The 23,949-nt window shown below is 37.5% G+C and overlaps 1 protein-coding gene across 15 annotated transcripts in view; it reads right to left on the bottom strand.

Moving 5' to 3' along the window:
* Positions 1-23,949, bottom strand: part of PIKFYVE (phosphoinositide kinase, FYVE-type zinc finger containing) — a 92,974-nt gene that overhangs the window by 62,135 nt on the left and 6,890 nt on the right. For 9 of the 15 annotated variants that reach the window (XM_007966050.3, XM_007966049.3, XM_007966056.3 and 6 more), the window contains exons 3-8: positions 22,698-22,847; positions 22,378-22,413; positions 19,603-19,721; positions 18,725-18,896; positions 9,757-9,964; positions 6,482-6,571 (exon numbers count right to left, since the gene is read on the bottom strand). In XM_007966050.3, the coding sequence (XP_007964241.3) occupies positions 6,482-6,571; positions 9,757-9,964; positions 18,725-18,896; positions 19,603-19,721; positions 22,378-22,413; positions 22,698-22,847 (775 nt within the window). Of the gene's footprint in view, positions 1-6,481; positions 6,572-9,756; positions 9,965-18,724; positions 18,897-19,602; positions 19,722-22,377; positions 22,414-22,697; positions 22,848-23,949 lie in introns of those variants that run through there. The other 6 variants (XM_007966051.3, XM_007966058.3, XM_073020004.1 and 3 more) reach the window with 3 other exon arrangements.

Below are 23,949 nucleotides of genomic sequence, written 5' to 3'. Positions count from 1 at the left end.
TTGTTATGTAAGAGAACATGATTGTTGTGAGGAAAAACACTGAAGTATTCAAAACTAAAAAACAGGACTTTCTACTTCTGGTCTAGCACGTGAGCATCTTCACTCCATCTCAACAACTAAAACCTGAAGAAACAGAAAAGTCAATTGTTCTTAGGTCCATTAGAGAAGTGAGGTCGCAAGCCAAATCCTGCTCCAAATACTGCAGAGACAGACAAGCAAATACAGAAGATCACAACTCACTGGAGCAGAAGCTTCCATGGGAACCAATACTAGGGTAGGAAAACCTAAAATCAAATTGACAAATTCCTCACGGCTCAGTGTAGACATACCAGAGATACAAATTCTAGGTGAACCCAGTCATGGGGGTAGTGGGGATGTTTTTGGGAGTTTCACTTCCAGATCTACCATGTCCTCACAGTGAATGTCAGAAAAATTCCCTCCAGCTTCTGGCTTCCAGCAGAGGGAGAGAATAAACAATTTAAAAATACGTCAGATCATTCTGTTCTTCATAACAATTCCGCCCTGAGGAGAAACTATTTTACCAGAGTCTACTAACCTGCTGGAGTTATATCAGAGCTTAACCTACCCAGGGAGAAGGAAATCCCCAACCGCAGCCCCTTCTAGCCTTCCACATGGGGGAAGAAAAATCCCCAACTCCAGCCCCCTCCAGCCATTCTGTCTCACCTAAAGGGGAAAAAAAAAAAAAGAAACAAGAAGCCCTGATAAAGTTTACAGTTCAGGGGCACAGGTTCACTTGTGAGAATGACTCACCGAACTAGAGACCACTTCACCTCCCCTTGACATCCTATCACTACATCAATAAAGGCCTATTTACCATAGTTCCTTTTACCCAGTACATATGTCCACCTTTCAACAAAAAATCACAAGGCATAATGAAAGCCAAAAAACACAGTTCAAAGACACTGAACAAGCATCCAAAACAGGCTCAACATGAATGTGGGAATTATCAGTCTAGGAATTGTTTTTAAACTCTAATTCATATGTTAAGGGTGTTAATGGGAAAAGTAAACAACAGGCAAGAACAGATAGATAATGTAAGCAGAGAGATGGATATCCTAAGAAAGAAACAAAAAAGAAATGCAAGAGATCAAAAACACCATAACAATAAAGAAGAGTGCCTTTGATGGGCTCTTAGTAGACTAGACAGAGGTAAGGAAAGAATCTTTGAACTTGAGGCTATCTCAAGGGAAACTGCCAAAACTGAAAAGAAACAGAAAAAAGATCCAAGAACTGTGGGATAGCTACAAAAAGTATAATGTAAATGTAATAGGAATACCAAAAAAAAAAAGAAGAAAGAGAGAAAGGAACACAAGCAGTATTTGAAGCCATAATCACTGAGAATTTTCCCCAAATTAATGTCAGATGCCAAGCCACAGGTCCAGGAAGCTCAGAAAACACAAGCATGGATAAATGGCAAAAAACTACACTTAGGCAAAACTAAGAGTATTCAAATGGCAGAAAGTCAAAAATAAGGAAAAAGATCTTGAAAAAACCACCTTAAAGACCAAGTGTGGTGGCTCACACCTGTAATCCCTGCACTTTCGGAAGCCAAAGCAAGAGGATCGCTTGAGGCCAGGAGTTTGAGACCAGCCTGGGTAACACAGCAAGACCCCACCTCTATTTAAAGAAAAAAAAGAAACCTTACCTATAGAGGATCAAAGATAACAAATACATCTGACTTATCCTCAGAAGCCATGCAAGCAAAAAGAATGAAGTGAAATATTTAAGATGTTGAGAGAAAAAAGCTGCCAACCTAGAATTCTGCACCTGATGATACCCTTCACAAGTGAAGGAGAAGTAAAGCCTTTGTTAGACGAACAAAAACTGAGGGAAATTTTTGCCAGTAGATCTGCCTTGCAAAAAATGCTGAAAAGGCAGAGAGAAGGAATATGATATAGGTAAGAAACTTAGATCTATTAACACACAAAGAATAGCATCAAAGAAGGAATAAGTTAAAGTAAAAACTTTTCTTTTTCTTACTGTTAGTTGATGTAACAGATAACTATTTCTTCAAAATAACAGCAACAATGTATTCAATTATGTATATATGCATGCTTATATGTAAGTGAAATGAATGCCAATGATACAACAGATGGGAGGGAAAAATTGGGAGTATTTTATTATAAGGTATTTGCATTACCTGTGAAGTTGTATAGTATTATTTCAAAGTAAATGTGGATTAGTTGTAAGTTACATTGCAAACTCTAGGGCAATCACTAAAAAAAGTAAAAATAATATAACTGCTATCTTTTAAAAAGGAGAGAAAATGGAATAACATAAAATAATTAAATACATAAAGGTGGAAAAGGTACAGAAGACAAAAACAGGAAGAACGAACAAGAGCAACAAGTAGAAAACAGTAACAAATACGGCAGATATTTCTCTAACTATATCAGTAATCACCTTAAATATCAACAGTCTAAATACACCAACTAAAAGACAGAGATGGTTAGAATGGATCAAAACATAAGATCCAAAAATACATTGTCTACAATAAACCTAAGTTAAATACAAAGACATATACGGATTAAAAAATAAGTAAACGGTCAAAATGTCACTATTTACCCCACAAATATGTACAATTATGTGTCAATTTTAAAAATTAATTTCTAAAATTTTAAATGAAATCAAAACAGGATACATGAAAAAAAGTAAATAGATGGAGAAAGATATACCATGTTAATGCTAATTTTAAAAAAAGAACAAGAGTAACTATATTAATTTTCAGACAGAACAGACTTCAGAGCAATCAAAGATAAAAAGGGAAATTACATAATGATAAAGAAATCAATACTCCAAAAGACAGAACAATCCTTAATATGCATGCTCGCTCCTAACAGAGTACCAAAATGTATGAGGCAAAAACTGATAGAACTTCAGGAGAAATAGATGAATTCATTATTATAGCTGGAGACTTTAATCCCTCTATCAGAGATGGACACATCCAGCAGAGAGAAAATCAGTAACAACATGGCTGAACTCAACACCACCATTAATCAGGTGGATATAATGGACATCTTATAGAGTGCTTAATTCAACAACAGAATACACATTCCTCTCAAGTCACATGGAACATTCACCAAAACAGACCACATTCTGGGCCATAAAACACACTATAACAGATTTAAAAGAGTAGAAATCATACAATGTCTGCCTTCAATAACCAAAACGAAATCAAACTAGAAATCATTAACAGAAGGACAGCTACAAAATCCCAAAATCCTTGGAGATGAAACAACACACTTGTAAAAAAAATACATGAGTCAAAGAAGAATATCAAGAAAAATTTTTAGATATTTGTAACAAAATGAAAATGAATATACAACTTACCTAAATTCGTGGAATGCAATGAAAGCAGTGCTTAGCAGGAAATTCAAAGCACAAAGTACATACATTTAAAAAGAAGATCTAAAATCAATCATCTAAGCTTCCACCTTAGGGAACAAAGGGGTTAAAAAGCATATTAAATCCAAAGTAAGCACAGGAAAAATAATAATAAAGATTAGAGAAGAAACCAATAGAGAAAATCAACAAAGCCAAAGCTGGTTCTTTGAAACGATCAATAAAATCAGTAAGTATCCAGCCAGGCTAAGAAAAAAAAGGGAGAAAACACAAAGTACTAATATCAGAAATGAAAATCGAAATAGACCTATTTCTCTTAAAGAAATTGAATCAATAACTGGTAACTTTCCAAAACAGAAAGCACCAGGCTCAGATGCATTCACTGGTGAATTTCACCAAACATTTAAGAAATAAATTATGTCAATTCTCCACAAAATTTTCCTGAAGATAGAATCAGAGGGAATACTTTCTAATTCAGTCTATGAGGCCAGGATTTCCCTAATACCAAAACCAGACAAAGACATGACAAGAAAAGGAAACCACAAACTATTATCCTCAACAAAACAATAACAAATCCAATCCAACAATATATAAAAAACTATATACACCACAACCAAATGGAATTTATTCCAGGTAGGCAAGGTTGGTTCAACATTCAAAAATCAATTAATATAACCCATCACATCAACAAGTTACAGAAGAATAACTACATAATCATATCATTGATACGGAAAAAGCATTTGACAAAATCCAACACTCCTTCATTATAAAAACTCAGTAAACCAGGAATAGAGGAAACTTCCTCAACATGATAAAAAATATCTACAAAAAACAACACACAGCTAACATCATACTTAATGGTGAGAAACTCAAAAGTTTTCCCACTAAGATCATGAACAAGGAAAGGATGTCCCCTCTCACTACCCCTTTTCAACATTGAATTACAAGTCTTAGCTAACAAAATAAGACAGGAAAAGGAAATAAAAGGTACACTGGGAGGGAAGAAACAAAACTTTGTTCACAGATGACAAGACTGTTTATATAGAAAATCCAAAAGAACAAACTCCTGAAATTAATAAGTGATTATAGCAAGGTGGCAGCATACAAGATTAATACACAAAAGTCAATCACATGAGATAATACTACACACCCACTAAAACTGCCAAAATCCAAAACTGACAACACCAAATGTGATGAGGATGTGAAACAACAGGAACTCTCATTCATTGCTGGTAGGAATGCAAAATGGTAAAGCCAATTTGGAAAAAAGTCTAGCAGTGTCTTACAAAATGAAACATAATCTTACCATAGGACTCAGCAATCATGCTCCTTGGTATTTATCCATATGAACTGAAAATTACACCCACAAAAAAACCTATACTCAGATGTCATAACAGCCTTGCTCATAACTGATAAAACTTAGAAGTAATCAAGATGTCCTTCAGTAGGTGAGCAGATACATAAACTATAGTATATCCAGACAATGGGATATTATTCATCACTAAAAAGAAATGAGCTATCAAGCTATGCAAAGACATAGAGAAAACTTAAATGCATATTACTAGGTAAAAGAAGCCTATCTGAAAAGTCTACACACTGTGAAATTCCAACTATATGGCATTCTGGGAAAAGTAAACCTATGGAGACAGTAAAAAAGATTAATGATGGTCATGGGTTAGGGAGAATAAGGGATAAATAGGAGGAGCCCAGTAGACTTTTCGGGCAGAGGAACTATTCTGTAGGATACAACAATGACAGATGTATGTCATTATACATTTGTCCAAATCCACAGAATATTCAACACCAAGAGTGAATTCTAATGTTAACTATGAACTTTTAGATGATAATCATGTGTCAAAGCAGATTCACTGATTACAATATGCCACTCCAGTGCAGGACACTGATAGTCATGAAGACTGCGCATGTGTGGGGACAGGGGCTACAGGGGAACTCTCTGTACTTTCTGCTCATTTTTTTCTATGAACGTGAAAACTACTATAAAAAATAACAAAAAAAAAAGGATAATGATGTCTGTAACTTACTCTCAAATGGTTCAGAAAATATGCACATATGCATATACAATATAAAACACAATGGCCAGGTGCAGTGGCTCAAACCTGTAATCCCAGCACTTTGGGAGTCCAACGTGGGAAGATTGTTTGAGGTCAGAAGTTCAAGACCATTCTGGACAACAAAGTGAAAACCCATCTCTATATTTTATTAAAAAATAATAGGCTGGGTGCAGTGGCTCACGCCTGTAATCCCAACACTTTGGGAGGCCAAGGCGTTCAGATCACGAGATCAGGAGATCAAGACTATCCTGGCTAACATAGTGAAACTCCATCTCTACTAAAAATAAAAAAGAATTAGGTGGGCATGGTGGCAGGCACCTGTAGTCCCAGCAACTGGGGAGGCTGAAGCAGGAGAACGGCATGAACCCAGGAGGCGAAGCTTACAGTGAGCTGATCAACACTCCGTCTCAAAAAATAATAATAATAATAACAATAATAAGATAAAAATTAAAAAAAGAAAAATGAGAAAGCAAAGGGACAAAATATAAATTACCAAATCTTAATGAAGAATATATGAAGATACATTTTTCTATTCTCGCAACTTTTCTGCATGTTTGACATTTTTTCAAAGCAATTAAAAATTAACAAAAAATGTAAAACTCTCCAACAGCTTCCCATCTCACTCAGAGTAAATGGCAAAGTCCTTAAAATTAACTCTAAGACTGCTCTATTCCATTACCATAGGAATGTTATTCCTTGCCAGGTGTATTTCCTCTCAGGAATTTGTTATTCCTGTTTTCTTGGGACACTCCTCCACAAAATGTCCACATGGCTCATTCCCTCACATCCTTCACGTCTTATTTAACTAGAAGAGAAAGAATGGTATAGGTTCCAAACCCAGAAGCCAGTGGAGAATATTGGAAAGAGGAGTCACTGAGAGAATGGAAACAAGAGCTAAATAGCAAAAAGAAAATGATAGTGTAATTCAGCTTTTAGAGCTAAGAAAGTATATGACAATCAATCCCACCCTTTTTATCCATTTGTTCTTCTTATTAACATGAAAAGAAATAAACATCACAGCACAGTGTTTTCATTCATCAGTTTACCTATTTCGAGCAGGAGATTTCCCAGCATCCTCTTGCACAGATACAAGTCTTGTTGAAAGAGGAGTATTTGAGGAATCTGGATGAATCAAACTATAAACAAAATAGGAAAATACTGAAATAATTCAGGACAGTAAAAGGGAATTTCAATGAGGTACTTTAACATTAAAAGCAGATTAAATCTTTTTCCCTGCAATAATGACATTATGGATCATTTTTGTTCTTCCTTTAATTAGGGTGTAAACGGTATGAGTAACAGTTTTTCCAGTGCATGGCTTTTAAGAATATAAAATGCCAAAACGACAATTTTAAAAAGTTTTTAAGTATATGGAATGTAAATAAAATTACTTGGATGGGTGCTTTCAAAACTTCTAACATTATAAATACAAGATGAAAGTGATTTTGGAGGGAAATCTGAGTTCAAATATTTTATTCTCAGTCCCCATAACCCACTAGAATAGCAACATAGAGTCAGACAAACCTAGGTCCAAGTGTAGGCTCTACCTCTTACTAGCTGCGTAACCTTGTGTTCGTTACTTAATCTCACTAAACCTCAGCATTCACATCTGTCGAAAGGAGAAAATAGTGCCTGCCACAGAGATATGCTGACTAAAAGAGAATGAACATTAAGCAATTAGCACAGAACTTAAAATTTAACTATCATTCTACCTTTGACATCTATTGTACATCTCTCAAGAAGCTTTCTTACCTGATTTGTTTTGTCAAATCACATCTGCCAATTACAACAGGGCCAGTCACAATTAAAAAGCATTACTAACTAAAGTAAACAAAAACTAAAAAATCTCTATACTTTGTATTAATTAAATATAGAATCAATGTTTAAAATTTGTAAGATATATGTAAGGTATAAAAAATCACAATGCCATAAACACCAAAGTATTCATCAAGCAATGTAAGAAAAGGCTGGGCATGGTGGCTCATGCCTATAACACCAGCACTCTGGGAGGCGGGCAAATCACTGCAGCCTATGAATTCGAGACCAGCCTGGCCAACATGGCGAACCCCATCTCTACTGAAAATACAAAACTTAGCTGGGCATGGTGGCACAGGCCTGTAATCCCAGCTATTTGGAAGACTGAGACACAAGAATCACTTGAACATGGGAGGTGGAGGTTGCAGTGAGCCAAGATCACACCACTGCACTCCAGCCTGGGTGACACAGCGAGACTCCATCTCAAAATAAACAAATAAAAACTAATGTAAGAAAAAGAAACTCCGGCCAGGCGCAGTGGCTTACACCTGTAATCCCAGCACTTTGGGAGGCCGAGGTAGGCGGATTACCTGAGGTCAGGAGTTCAAGACCAGCCTGGCCAACATGGTGAAACCCCATCTCTACTAAAAATAGAAAAATTAGCCAGGCATGGTGGCGGGCACCTGTAATCCCAGCTACTTGGGAGGCTGAGGCAGGAGAATTGCTTGAATCCGGGAAAAGGAGGTTGCAGTGAGGCGAAATTGTGCCATTGGACTCCAGCCTGGGCAACAAGAGCAAAAAAAACTCCATCTCAAAAAAACAAAAAGAAAAGAAAAGAGAAGAGAAGAGAAGAGAAGAGAAGAGAAGAGAAGAGAAGAGAAGAGAAAAAGAAAAAGAAAAAGAAAAAGAAAAAGAAAAAGAAAAAGAAAAAGAAAAAGAAAAGAAAACAAAAAGAAAGAGTACACTACCACTGACTGTGAAATTCCCTTACTCAGTCCTAATCCCTTCCCTTCCCTCAGTGAAACCACTGTTACAACTTTCATATCTATCGTTGTCTTTCTTTTCTTTAAATTTTACCAAATTTCAGTCCCTAGACAGTGTACTAGTTGTGCGTATTTTTAAATTTTATATAAATTAAATTTTACTGGTTACATGATTAGATGATTTTCTTTTCTACTCCACTTTATGTCCCTGAGATTCATACACATTGAACGTAGCTGTAATTAATTCATTTTTTACTTCTATTTAAATTCATTACATATTAATTTCTCAATTCCTTAAGGGGTAACTGAGAAATTAACTTATCAGAGAGATATTAGTTAAAACTGTAAGCTCTTTGAAATGACCAGATTTGGTATTATGCTTAACAAAATAATTCAGCTAAAGAAAATAATCAGAGGCCAGGTGCAGTGGCTCATGCCTATAACCTCAGCAGTTTGGGAAGCTGAGGTGGGAGGATTGCTTGAAATCAGGAGTTCAAGATCAGCCTGGTCAATATGGCAAGACCCCGTCTCTTAAAAAAAAAAAAAAAAATTAGCCAAGCACAGTGGTGTGCACCTGTTGTCCCAGTTACTCAGGAGGCTGCGGCAGTTGTCCCAGCTACTCGGGAGGCTGAGGTAGAAGGGATTCAAGGTTGCACTGGGCTATGATCACTCCACTACACTCTAGCCTGGGTGACAGAGCAAGGCCATCTCAAAAATAATAACTAATAATTTTTAAAAATCAGAAACTAGGGCCAGACGCGGTGGCTCACGCTTGTAATCCCAGCACTTTGGGAGGCCGAGGCGGGCGGATCACGAGGTCAGGAGATCGAGACCATCCTGGCGAACACAGTAAAACCCCGTCTCTACTAAAAATACAAAAAAAAAGTAGCCGGGCGTGGCGGCAGGCGTCTGTAGTCCCAGCTTCTAGGGAGGCTGAGGCAGAAGAATGGCGTGAACCCGGGAGGCGGTGGAGCTTGCAGTGAGCGGAGATCCCGCCACTGCACTCCCGCCTGGGTGACACAGCGAGACTCCGTCTCAAAAAAAAAAAAAAAAAATCAGAAACTGATGAAACTAAGATTCTAATTCAAACAATTCTAGGGAACTTCCAAGAGTTAGCACCCTCTACCAAGCAGTGCAGTATACTTAGAAAAAAACGTGACGTAGCAGTGCAGTATACTTACAGAAAAACATGACATATTCCTTCAGAAGGAAAAAAAAACTAATTTCATTTGGAAATATGAATACATACTGTATGGGCATTCTTCTTCTCACAGAAGGCTACATTAGAAATTAATAATCTCAAGATTATATACATGCCATGCACTGTTTTTGGTGCCTGGGATAGAACAGTGACAAGAAAGGTGTAAAGTCTCCTCTCATGGAGCTTACATTCTAATTAGCCAATATCATCACTATCCATAAACATCTGCAAACATTCTGGAGGCAAGCCAAAGAAAAAGGAGAACACAGTGAACTGACAGGAAATAATTCAAAGAAGGTAAGTGTTAACTGAAAGCACTCACAGGTAAGACAACTATCGGTATTTCTCAATTTTAAATAAAATTATATTTAAGGGACAATACCTTTGCCAGGCCAAATCATCCTCTAAAAATATGTTACGGCTGGCTTTCCTACTCCCAACAGGTGTTCGGGGTTCACTTGGATCAAGTACAGACACAGAGCAAGCAGAATCTGAAAGAGCATTCAAGTCTTCCCCAATAGAATTACTGTCTGTGGAATGAGCATAACTTAAGGCTATTTTTCTACAATATGTGCAAGCTCGGAGGTCTCCTAGGAGAAAGAAAAAACAAAAAACAAGGAAAATGAAGGAAAAGATAGCAGTAACATATTGCTTAACGTAACTTTTTTAACTCCTTGGGTCAACAGTTCATCTAATAACAGGGAAATGTCTTCAAGTACAGACTCTCAAAATAAGACATTTTAAAAAGTGAAATAATTGTGTTAGCTCTATTATATGTATTTAAGGGCCATTTTGAATTCTGGCACTAAAAATAAAAAGTTAAAAGAAAAAAAAAAAAGCCATCATTATAAATCCATCCAGGTGTCCAAACTACCGCAAACATTTATAATGAGTTTAAAATGTAATATACCAGGCCGGACGTGGTGGCTCAGGCCTGTAATCCCAACACTTTGGGAGGCTGAAGCAGGCGGATCACCTGAGGTCAGGAGTTCAAGACTAGCCTGGCCAACATGGTGAAACTCCGTCTCTACTAAAAATACAAAAATTAGCCGGGCGTGGTAATGCATACCTGTAATCCCAGCTACTCAGGAGGCTAAGGCAAGAGAATTGCTTGAACCCAGGAGGTGGAGGTTGCAGTGAGCCAAGACTGTGCCATTGCACTACAGCCTGGGCAACAAGAATGAAACTCCATCTCAAAATAAATAAAATAAAATAAAATAAAAGGTATATCCCAATGATACTAGAAGATTTTGCTTAAAAGAGTATTTTTTTTCCAGGTTGTAAAAGTGAAATAAGGGATCTAGGCCAGCCACAGTGGGTCACACCTATAATCCCAGCACTTTGGGGGAGCCAAGGCGGAAGGACTGCTTGAGGGCAGGAGTTCAAGAACAACCTGGCCACCATACGAGACCCTGTTCTATAAAAATATAAACATACATAAAATAAAATTTTGAAAAAGAAATCTAACAATGACATGAGTTTCAAGGAATAACATTTTTTAATAGAATAAATAAACCAACACAAACGGAAGCAACATAGTTTCCACAGGCAAATTAATTAAGGAGGAAAATATTAAGGTCTTTATTGTGAAGCCCTGAAGAGTACCCTCCACAGAATTTCAAAAGCAAACTAATAGAAAATGGGCTTACATGCAGTATAATATATGAGTAAAAACTATAAAAGAATTCTTATTTAAAAAGTTAGGGCCAGGCGCCGTGGCTCCCTCCTATAATCCCAGCACTTTGGGAGGCTGAGACGGATAAATCACCGGAGGTCAGTAGTCCAAGACCAGCCTGGCCAACATGGTGAAACCCTGTCTGTACTAAAAATACAAAAATTATCTAGGCATGGTGGTAGGCGCCTGTAATCCCAGCTACTCGGGAGGCTGCAGTGGGAGAATCGCTTGAACCTGGGAGGCAGAGGTTGCAGTGAGCTGTGACTGTGCCACTGCACTCCAGCCTGCACAACAAAAGCGAAACTCCATCTGAAAAAAAAAAAAAAAAGGACAGAAATGAAATATTCTTGAGAGGACAAACAAGGTTAATATTTCTAAATACATATTTTTTGAGGGTCCAGACCTGTCCAAATACAAGTTTTCGTATCTACCCTATTTTTCTATAACATTGTTTTAAGTGATTCTATAACATTTTAGATATTAAAAAAGGAGGTAAAATAATTAAATCTTACTAAATAACATGTTGTTAAATAATTCTACCTAAAATTTTCCCACTAATAATAGAAAATTGAAGTGATACAAAATAAAAAACTTCTAAAAGTTAACTGTATCGTGTTTTCACCATAATCACTACCAAAATGGCCTTTTACTTTTCCATTTTAAGACTACTATTATATAGTACTCAGTTTTATTAAATTATGCACGGAGGCCAGGCATGGTGGCGCGCACCTGTAATCCCAACACTTTGGGAGGCCAAGGCAGGCAGACTGCTTGAGCACAGGAGTTTGAGATCAGCCTAGGCAACATGGTAAGACCCCACATCAATAAAAAATACAAAAACTAGCCAGGGCATGGTGACATGCACCCTGTAGTCGAAGCTACTTGGGAGGCTGCGAGGTGCGAGGATTGCTTGAGCCCAGGAGGCTGAGGCTGCAGTGAGCTGTGATCGTGCCACTGCACTCCAGCTTGGGCAGCAGAGCAAGACTCGGTCTCCAAAAAAAAAAAAAACAAAAGAAGTGAAAATTACTCCCTGCAGAAAGACTTTCAATTTACTACAACAAAGACTTCATTTGTTTCTTACACTATAAAGGAAATCTCCCCTAACCAGTCAGCTATTAGAACTAAAATTGTCAAATCAATGAACAGAGCCAAGCCTAATCCGAAAAGTTTTCATTTCATGAAGAACTTTCATCAGCAAGAGCCTATTAAGCGCATGCCTATATGGTGTGATGGGAATACAAAGACTGATGAGATACAGTCCTGCCATTAAAAAACTCATAGTCCACTGGAGGCAACACACATATAATCAAAAAGCTGCATGACAGATGCAGATACTATTGCTACTACCATCAATAACAATAGTTTACTGTTCATTAATCCCTTTCCATGTACTAGACATTTTTCTAGGTATTAACATTTATTCAGTGTCACAACGTATAATTGTGCCTAGCATATATTATCGCAGGGGTCCCCAACCCCAGAGCCATGTACTGCTCCCCATCCATAGCCTGTTCGGAAGCAAGCCACACAGCAGGAGGTGAGTGGTGAGCAAGCAGCACACAAGCCATACACAAACAAGCATGACCTCCTGAGCTCCACCTCCTGTCACATCAGCGGTGGCATTAGATTCCTACAGAAGCGTGAACCCTACGGTGAACTGAGCATGTGAGAGATCTAGGATGAAACGTTCCTTACAAGAATCTAATGCCTGATTATCTAAGGTAGAATAGTTTCATCTCAAAACCATCCCCCATCCCCTACACCAGTCCATGGAAAGACTGTCTTCCACAAAAGTGGTCCCTGGTGCCAAAAAGGTTGGAGACCCCTATATTATCCCATTTGTGATTAACCTTATGTGTCAACTTGGCTAGATTAGTTGTTTGGTCAAGCTGAGATGCTGTGAAGGTTATTTTTTTTGGATGTGATTAATATTTACAATCAGCTGCCTTTAAGCAGACTGTCCTCTAGAATGTGAGTAGGTCTCATCTAATCAGTTGAAGTCCTTAAGGACAAAGAGTAAAGTTTTCAGAAGAAAAAGAAATTCTGTCTCAACACAGCAAGATAGAAATCCTGTAGGAGTTTCCAGCCTACTGGCTTGCCCTGAGAATTTCAGACTTGCCAGTCCTCAAAATAACTTGACCGATTGTTAAACATAAATTTCTCTCTATATTAAGTGTGTGTTTGTGTGTCCTACTGGTTCTGTTTCTCTGGAGAACCCTAACACATATTTTGGCACCAAGAATGGCTTTAGAGCAACAGAATCTTAAGGATAAGTTTTCTGAATTGGTTCTTACATTTCTGGAATTGGTTCTCTAAGCTGATTAGATTTAAAGGCACTAATGACTCTATTTCCAGTAGTAAAGAGAACACTGATAGTCCATTGTGTAATGTGGCAACAAAGACATGCAAAATATCACCTATAGATACTCCTAATCAAACATTAATACTTATAAAAGGTAAAGTGCTGGGTGACCAAGTATTTAATACCTTAGAACGGTTTTGTCAAGCTAACAGGTATAATGACATGGGCTGGATCCTCCTAACTGCATTAGACAAAAGTAAAAAAAGAAATGGATTACCTTAGGGATTCAAATTCCCAGCTGAAGAACTGTATAAATTATCTGAAAGTTTCTAGGTCTTCTTTGAAAGAAATCCTTACCTCCTGCAGTTTCAGTGCTAAGACTGCTAAAAATCAAATGACACTCTCATCCTGCAAATGGCTGAACTGAAACACAAACTGAATCACCAACCTTGAAGTTTGTCTGCTATTAAAGTGACGGCGTTGAATGGGAAGGGATGGAAATATATAGGAAGATCCTGATGAAGCTGGGGATACTAAACACCAAAATTCTGAGTCTTCTTTGCCAGCAGAAGCAGTCTTTCCAGCTCATTTGAGGAGATTAACCTGGCTTTGATCAGACAGTCTGTAATGACCTCCCCTGAGTTAGTTGCCTTGCAAGATACTGCTAATTTTACTCAGGATCTACTCCTACTACTCCTCTTTGCTACCAGACCTATAAAGAAACTCAAGCTCAAGCAGACCCTGAAAGGTGAGATACAAACTGTGACCCATGAGAAGGTGCACTGCACTCCAGAAGAACTATATGATTTTTCCAATTTATACAGATAAAAAGCAAGGAAATACATGTGGGAATGGATAATGAAGGTATAGGATAACAGTGGAAAGAATGGTAAAGTTGGATCAAGCTGAATTTACTGATATGGGCCCACTAAGCAGATTCTATATTTATTGTCGCAGCTCAAGGGGTTAAAAGGGTCTCCAACAGTCTGTTTAGATGACTGGCTGAAACACAGACCAAAAGGTGGCTTACACTAAATGGGGTTGAAATGTCAGAAATGCCCTATTATATTATAGAGGAAGGCATCCAAAGGTTAGGGGAGATTGAAACATTAAAAGTAGTTTTACCATGTAAGACTTGCTGACTCACCCAAGGAGGACATACCTTTCAACCACAACTATGAGAAATAAATGTGTGAGGGGAGGCCCAGCATCCTTAAAGAGCTTTGTGGTTGCTCTTCTTTGTAGATCAGAAATTACAAAAGGAACTACTGCTACTGGGTCAGGAAACCTAAATGCAATAGGGATCACTGGATCCCAGGGTGGCAGGGCCAATAGGCAGCACTTTAATAGCCAAAGACAAGGTGGGCATGGTTACTGTAATAGACATCAGAATCAAAGCAGTAATCAGAATAGATTAAGAGATTTATGGCATTGGCTAGTTGATCATAATGTCTCCACAAGTGAAGTAGATGGGCAGTCAACAAAATTCTTACTTGATTTGTATAAGGGAAATAACTCTACATCAAGCAGCTATAAGTCCAACTTGAATAATGAAAACAGAGTCATATAATCCTTCAATCAATTCCCAGACTTGAGCCATTTACCGATTTACCATTTACCGATGATCCAGAACTCTTCTTCATTCTGAAGAAGAACCCCACTACACTGCCAGAAATGTACACTGTTAATCTTTCTACCAGCCATCCCCAAAGAGACCTATGCTTATACCAAGGCAACTGGATACTGAGGAAAAGGAAATAATGAAACTTTTCAGGGGTTATTAGACACTAACTCTCAACTGACACTAATTTCAGGAGACCCAAAACATCACTCTGGTCTGCCTGTCAGAGTAGAGACTTACAGAGGTCAGGTGATCAGTGGAGCTTTAGCTCAGGTCTATCTCACTGTGAGTTTAGTGAGTCCCCAGACTCACTCTATGGTTATTTCCCCAGTTCTAGAATATAGAGATAGAACAGACAACCAGGAGAATCCCTACATTTGTTCCCTGATCTGTATTTTGGTACTTCTGGCCTCCACAACTACGAGACATACATTTCTGTTGTTCTAAGCCACTCAGCCTGTGGTACTTTGTTATGGCAGCCCTAGAAAGCTAACATACCAACCATATTAACAAGAAACGTTTTATCCTGAGGGTAATGGGAGCACTGAAAGAGTACTATGCAGGGAAATACCCTGACATGATCAAATTAGCATTTTACAAAGAATGCTGACTAGGATATGAAATATGAATTCGAGGTAGGGAGAAACTAAAGGTAAAAAACAAAAAAACAAAAAAAAAGTCTTTTAAAAACTGTAATCATGGTCACTGTAGCCTTAGAGTACAATCTGAAGTCAGGAAATGTGATGCCTCCTGACTTGTTCTTTTTGCTTACAATTGTTTTGACTATTCAGGCTCTTTTTTGGTTCTATATGAATTTTAGAATAGTTTTTCTAATTCTATGAAAAATGGCATTGGTAGTTTCATAGGAATAGGCTACAGTAACAAAAACAGCATGGTACTGGTATAAAAACAGGCACATGAGCCAATGGAACAGAACAAAGAACACAGAAATAAAACCACACACTTACATTTGATCTTCAACAAAGTCAACAAAAATGAACAACAGGGAAAGGACTCCCTATTCAATAAATGGCACTGGGATAGCTGGCTAGCCATATGCAGAAGAATAAAACTGGCCCCTATGTTTCACCATATATGAAAATTAACTCAAGATGGATTAAAGATTTAAATGTAAGACCTCAAACTATGAAAGTCCTAGAAGAAAACCTATGAAGCACGATTCTGGACATCAGCCTTGGGAAACAACTTATGACTAAGTCTTTAAAAGCAATTGCAACAAAAACAAAAATTGACATGTGGGACCTAATAAAACTACAGTGCTTCTGCACGGTAAAAGAAACTATCAACAGAGTAAACACACAAGCCACAGAAGAGGAGAATATACTTGCAAACTATGCATCTGACAAAGATCTAATATCCAGAATATATAAGAAACATAATTCAACAAGTAAAAAACAAATGACCCCATTAAAAATTGGGCAAAAGACATGAACAGACACTTCTTAAAAAAAGACCTACAAGCGGCCAACAAACATGAAAAACTGCTCCACATCACTAATCATTAGTGAAATGTAAATCAAAACCACAATAAGATACCATCTCACACCAGTCAGAAGAGCTGTTATTAAACAGCCAAAACACGAATGCTGGTAAAGCTGCAGAGAAAAGAGAATGCTTATACACTGCTGATGGGAATGTAAGTTATTTCAGCCACTGTGGAAGATAGTTGGAAGATTTCTCAAAGAGCTTAAAACAGAACTACTACCATTCGACTCAGGAATCCCACTACTGGGTATATATCCAAAGGAGAATAAATAATTCTACCAAAAAGACACATGCACTCGTATGTTCATTGTAATACTTTTTATAATAGCAAAGACACAATCAACCTGGGTGCACCAATGGTGAAATGGATAAAGAAAATGTGGTGTATCAATGAGATACCATCTCACACCAGTTAGAATGGCGATCATTAAAAAGTCAGGAAACAACAGGTGCTGGAGAGGATGTGGAGAAATAGGAACACTTTTACACTGTTGGTGGGATTGTAAACTAGTTCAACCATTATGGAAAACAGTATGGCGATTCCTCAAGGATCTAGAACTAGATGTACCATATGACCCAGCCATCCCATTACTGGGTATATACCCAAAGGATTATAAATCATGCTGCTATAAAGACACATGCACATGTATGTTTACTGCAGCACTATTCACAATAGCAAAGACTTGGAATCAACCCAAATGTCCATCAGTGACAGACTGGATTAAGAAAATGTGGCACATATACACCATGGAATACTATGCAGCCATAAAAAAGGATGAGTTTGTGTCCTTTGTAGGGACATGGATGCAGCTGGAAACCATCATTCTTAGCAAACTATCACAAGAACAGAAAACCAAACACCGCATGTTCTCACTCATAGGTGGGAACTGAACAATGAGATCACTTGGACTCGGGAAGGGGGACATCACACACCGGGGCCTATCATGGGGAGGGGGGAGGGGGGAGGGATTGCATTGGGAGTTATACCTGATGTAAATGACGAGTTGATGGGTGCTGACGAGTTGATGGGTGCAGCACACCAACATGGCACAAGTATACATATGTAAGAAACCTGCACGTTATACACATGTACCCTAGAACTTAAAGTATAATAATAATAAAAAATAAATTTAAAAAAAAAAGAGAAAATGTGGTATATATAGACTATGGAATACTATGCAGCCATAAAAAAGAACAAAATTATGTCCTTTGTAGCAACATGGATGCAGCTGGAGGCCATTATCCTAAGTAAATTAACACAGGAACAGAAAACCAAAAGCCACAAGCTCTCACTTACAAGTGGGAGCTAAACACTGAGTACATAAGGACATAAAGATGGCAACAATAGACAAGGGGACTACTAGAGCAGGGAGGGAGGAAGAGGAGCAAGATTTGAAAAACTAACTACTGGATACCATGCCCACTACCTGGGTGACAGGATCAATCATATGCAAAATCTCAGCATCACTAAATATACCCATGTAACAAACATGAATCTAAAATAAAAGTTGAAATTATCACCAAAAACAAACAAACAAACAAACAAATAATTTTCAAACAAAAAAGCTGCTGTAAAAGCTAATGGAGTTCTTGACAGATAATGGGATTCTGAACTCTGTAGTAGTTTAGCTGTTAAAAAAAATGAGCGGACAGAAAGATCTTCACAATAACAAAAATAACATGAGAGAGATGTCAGGAGTGTTCTTTTTCAGGTAATTTCTGCCTACCTTCCACTCCCAAATCACTATATAAATCAACACACCATTGTTCAGTTTTTTTCTCTTTCAACAAATAACTTAAATTTTCTGTACTGCTGAAATCTGACTACGCTCCTTATGGAAGAATCTGAGTATGGAAGAATGTGAGTAAGACACAACTCACTGCCAAAGCACAGTGTCATGTAACGTCAAGGAAGATCTGTACTTGGTAAAATGAAAACTCTCATTGTGATTTAAATTAGTAATCTACTCTAACGATCTTGTCTAATAAATTTTAATGTTCCTATAGTTTTTTTGCTAGCATCTACAATAAATACACTTTTACTCTGGTTATTTATGATAAGTCCCATCTACTCTATTATTCAATAGTAAAGTTCTTAAAAGCAAAGCTGTGTCTCCCTCACCTTTGTGTCCCCATGTCTTACACATAAAGCCCAAAATGAAAATTGGCTTAACACTATCCTGTATTGTAAGTGTTTTATAGTTACGACCTTTAAAAATTGTAAACTGGCAATAAAATGCATTTACCTGTATAGCCCATAAATTTTCCAGGGATTTCTTGATTACAGCAACGACTGCAGAAAATCTGCCCACATAGTCGGCAATGGTGTCTGCGCCTAAAGGTTGTAAATTTCTCACTACAGTCATAGCACTCTTTACATTGGCTATCTGGCATCCAGTATTGTTTCAGGTCACTATCCTATAACAATAAAAATGTGTGAAGGCTTCTTGAAAATACTGATTATTAATAAGCAATGGCAAATGAAATCCTCAAAGCGTTCTTTTGCAGAAAACAAACTAATTCAAAAATTTATATGGGAATACAAAAGGTCAAAATAACCAAGACAATCTTGAAGAAAAACAAATTGAAGGACTTAATATTACCAGCCATCAAGACTTATTCTAATGCTACAATAATTTTAGACAGGGTACTGGTACAAGGATAGAAAAAAATAAAGGTATGGAACAGAAAAAGAGAGCCCTGACACACCCTCACACATATATGGACTTATGGTGAAATTTATAATGCAATCAGTGGAAGATGGTCTTTTCAAAAACAATGGTACTATATCCAACTGGATATCCATGAGGAATAATGGAAGCCTGACCCCTATACTTGACAGAAATAATAAACCTTCTTGAAGAAACCATAGGAGAATATCTACTGCCCTGAACTAGATAAACACTTCTTAAACAGAACACAAAAAGCACTAAGCATAAAGGGAAGAAACTGATAAATTAGACTATAATAAAATTAAGAACTTATGTACTAAAAATAAGGTGCTCACAGCTGGAGGAAGCACTAATTAAACCTTCTTTCAGTGGCATTAATGCCATTTTCATTAGGTATGGCATGATCCCCATAAGCGCTTAATAAGTAATCTTCCAAAGCCTCTAGACAGTACCTGGCTTTTCCCCTCCATGATTTCCTTGAGGCGTTTTAATACTGTGCTGAGGCTTCGAAGCTGAACAGCTGTACGAGGGTCATGACCTCCAAAGGTAGGTTCTGCTTTCCTTCTTGTGTCTGAGTTGGATTAAAAAAAAAAGCAACCTTGTTAACAGTCCCTAGTATCTATATACAACAAGGTATATATGTGATGGAAACTGCCTCTTATGGTTAGCATATAATTATGTTCTCCCATTCAGTTATATGAATTGAGAGTTAAAACAAGTCTTTACAAGGGTAAGAGGCTACTGGAAGTATTTCTTCTCACGTAAAATGCTCTTTTACAAACAAGTAAAGGCTGCCTAAGACAAGCAATGTCTAAGACCATTGATGGTTTTCAGGACTGAAATGGGAACATCACTTAAATGGTCCAAAATTCATTAATGACTTCTTAAGCCCTTTGGTCCAACCTATAATAAATGCTTGCTAGAAATTTAGCAGAAGAAAAAGCAATCAGGGAGGGTTAACTGAGCTTGTTCTCTAAAGTCAAACAGGTAAGCAGTAGGATCAAACAGTTCAGTTCTGTCTGCAGACCATACATCCAAAGTCTCATGCAGAAGATGGTCAGAAACAAGTTTAATAGCTCAGCCTTCAAAGATTCTGACAGACTTCACAACATCCAGGATGGTAAATTTTGCCATGGTAAAACTTGACCTATGTCCAAGCATATTAAAACTGCCAGAAAATTGCTAAAACTCCAATCTTATCCCTCCCTGTCACTTCCCCAACCCTGCAGCTCCAAATTGCAAAGAATCATTTATACCTGACATAGCAATACTGAACCAAATCTATCACTAATAAGCCCAAATTCCAGCCTCATAGCCAAAATAGGATATGCCCACCAAAGCTGTCACCTATTATTTCCTTAATGTAGACCAAAGTTACAATTGAAGTTTCTGCCTATTTCTAGCAGTTACAAAACCTAAAGATGAAGCGAAGATAGTTTGACAAAAAGGATGAACATTCTATTAGCTTAAACCCATCAACCTGATAACCTATGGCAAAGTAAGCTGGAAAATACCCCACTCTGAATCTTCCTCAGATTCACCATTTGCTAGATAGGTGTTGTTTTGGCTGGGTGGGGAAAAAAAGAATTACAAAGAAATGAGAGGTTGGGATCTAAAGTTTACAAAGCATTTCCCAAGATTATGTAATCACTGAAGTAACTATCAAAATTGTACCTATTTTAGAAAACTCTGGAAACTTCTATCTTTCTATAAAGTTATATCTTAGTTTTAGCACATATCTCAGATGTGTTGCTACTGTATTAGAATAACTAAACTTGAGTCTCAAAACAAAAAGCAACTCTCCATGATATACAAGTCGAAAAAGGAGACAGATGAAGCTACTGGAAACATAATGGCTGTGCTCCTAAGCAGCAGGCAACAACTTGTTAAGTCCCTTGCATTTAGCCAATTAGGAATGTAAGAAAGTATTAATAGCATCATCCACTGAAAAAGGATGAATGAGACCCTTCTTGGAACCAAGAGAATCACAGATGTTGGCTGAAGATGAAAGAGACCCAGAGAGAAAATCTGGTCTAGCTTTATGCCCTTAGGCAAATAGCCTTAGCTGCTTCTCTTGCAAAATGAACATTAGAAAATTAAATAACTTTCCTAAGGTCGGAAAGCTAGCAAATTGTAGAATTGCAGCCCTTTTAATAGAGAAAAGAACGTGGCTGGCCAAACAACACCAGACTTCTGAAGCTCAAATGTCTTCAAGATAGAATCAAATAATCAAGTAGACTTGAGAAAGAACAATAAAGAAACTAGACATTAAAGGCTCCACCTGGAGATATTAAAGTTCAAGTTGATCATAACACCAATGGCAAGGTTTGGCAGGCTGCCAATTTGTAACTCCTAAAAGATTACTTTCTAGTCTAACTTGATTTTAGGTAAAACAAATCCTACACTCAATTCAGCACGGGATTGAGTCAAAAGACCTCCCTCAACAAAAAGAGTGTTGTTGTGGGTCAGACTCAAGAGCTAAGGAGAGTTTACTGAGGCTAAAAGTTAAAATAGAGATTATGTGGAACAAAAAGAGAGCTCCTTTCTCCCTCTCCCACTCTCCATCTTCTGATTCTTCCCTCCAAATGGCTGATGTAACCCTGGCTGAGGCTCACTGCCCTAGAAAACCTGTGCAGGTGATGCAGCCAGCTCTGTGCCAGTCCTTGGGTAGAAACTCTTCTTTTGCTTAGTTTATCTTTGCTCTGGCTGACCAAGTCTGAACTCACAATAAACTATCCTTCTGCCAACCACCATTACCTGGGGGAAGACCAGCCAGACCAGATGGGATCTGGTGTTCAGGGGCATCTAATTCCCAATGCTGCATCCCTTCTTCTCTACCATGCCAACTCCCACTTCCTTTCTTTTGTCACCTTGACTTGGGCAAACCACTCCACCAAGTTGAAAAATCTGACAGAAATAAAACATAAACCACCTCTCTTTCTCTAATCTCTCAATTCTGACACCAGTCCCCACCCCATACTCATCAGAAGAGCATGAAAATGAAGGAGATGACTGTGTAGTAGACCAGAATGGAAAACACACAGATGAGAGGAGCTCAGCTTATTCAGCCACACTGACAGTTTGCACCCCAACAAGGACAGAAGGCCAAGAGCAAGTGGCAGCCCACTAATGGAGTTGACAGAGTTCTGCAGCCAGAGGCATGCATATCACATTTCACTAGCATCCCAAGAACATATGGAAAATTCATTCACGAAGTGGAAACTAACCTGTGTTCTCCTGGGGATGTTGCAAACTGTTCTCTGCTGAAACCCAAGCAAGTAAATAATCAAAAAATAGTCAAGAGATCTGTGCCTTGCCTAAATTAAAGTTTAATGAGATGTTTAAGAATTTTTTCAGGTGCCAATAAATTCTTTCACTACCTAGATAACAGTTTTATTTATTCTGAACGATACCTGACTATTCCAAATAGTACCTGACTACTCCAAATAGCAGGAAAGTTAAGTCCTGCTATAAACAACCTAGGAAACACAATGACTGTGGAAAAATCTAGCATATAGAAGGGAATGAAATAAGAACACTGTTTTACCTAATGCTGAAGAGCGCCGCTGGAGTTCCTCATTAAGCTGTTTTTTATAAGGTGTGGGTGACCTAACAGACTGTGTCCTTGAAGGGAGCTGAGGGCTGGTCCAACTTCCACTCAAAGGCTGCTGTTCTCCCTGGCCTCCTTCTGCTCTCTCTGTAGCAAGGGAACAATTGGCATTACTTAAAAAACTAAGACTGAGAGTTCAGCAAAGAGAAGGAAGTAGATGAAATTTTCAGGCAACAATGTATACATGTACTATATGCATAACTAAAAATTTTTTTTCTTTTTCATTTATTTAATTTTAAATACAGGCAGGTCTCCCCATGTTGCCTAGACTGGTATTGAACTCCTGGCCTCAAGCAATCCTCCCACCTCAGCATCCCAAAGTGCTGAAATTACAGGCAAAGGCTACTGTGCCCAGCCTAGATTTTAAAAAAAGAAAGTTCAAAGAAGGGGGTAAAATTACAGGCCAATAATCACATCCTTGGTATATATGATCTTCTATTTGTTTCACTTTTCAATAGAAATTTCTTATGCATATTAAAGGAAACAAAATATAAGCTTCATATGAAGGCAGGGATTTTTGGGGTCTGTTTATGTGACAGATCCCTTACACTATTAAAACAGTTTCCAGCACAAAGGAGGTACCCAATAAACATTTGCTAAATAAATAAAAATTTTATTGCCTTATGACAACTCAGTGTAACGTGGTATGATAAACGGGATCCTGGAACACAAAAAGAACAAGTGGTAAAAACTCAAGAAATCTAATAAAATATGTAATTTAGTTAATAATCTATCAATAATAGTTCATTAATTGTAACAAATGTACCAGACTAATGTAAAATGTTTATATAAGGAAAACTGGGTATGGGAGTATATGGAAAGTCTATCTTCCCAATTTTTCTATAAATCTAAAACTCTTCTAAAAAATACTTTATTTTTTTAAATATTGTCTTAAAAATGTACTAAAGGGTTTTCATAGCACTTTAAACATGATCATAAATAAAATCCAGTTAATATTATTAAAGGTTCTACTGAGCTAATTAATACTATTAACCTCTCCAAATGCTTTACAACAAGAATTACTTTCTAACATACTTCAAGTAATACAGACAAACGAAAGACAAAAGACATAGGCCATGCTTTTTTTAATTCTTGTTCCAAGTAAAAGACATATTACTTAAAAAGAGCTCATTTTAAAAGTATCTTTTCATTTGATGTCATTACATGTACACCTTAGTCTAACAGTTTT

The sequence above is a fragment of the Chlorocebus sabaeus genome, chromosome 10 (genome assembly GCF_047675955.1).
Source record: "Chlorocebus sabaeus isolate Y175 chromosome 10, mChlSab1.0.hap1, whole genome shotgun sequence".
Classification (NCBI taxonomy): Eukaryota; Metazoa; Chordata; class Mammalia; order Primates; family Cercopithecidae; genus Chlorocebus; species Chlorocebus sabaeus.
Note: the sequence above shows the minus strand (reverse complement) of the source record. Positions and strands in the feature narration are given on the sequence as shown.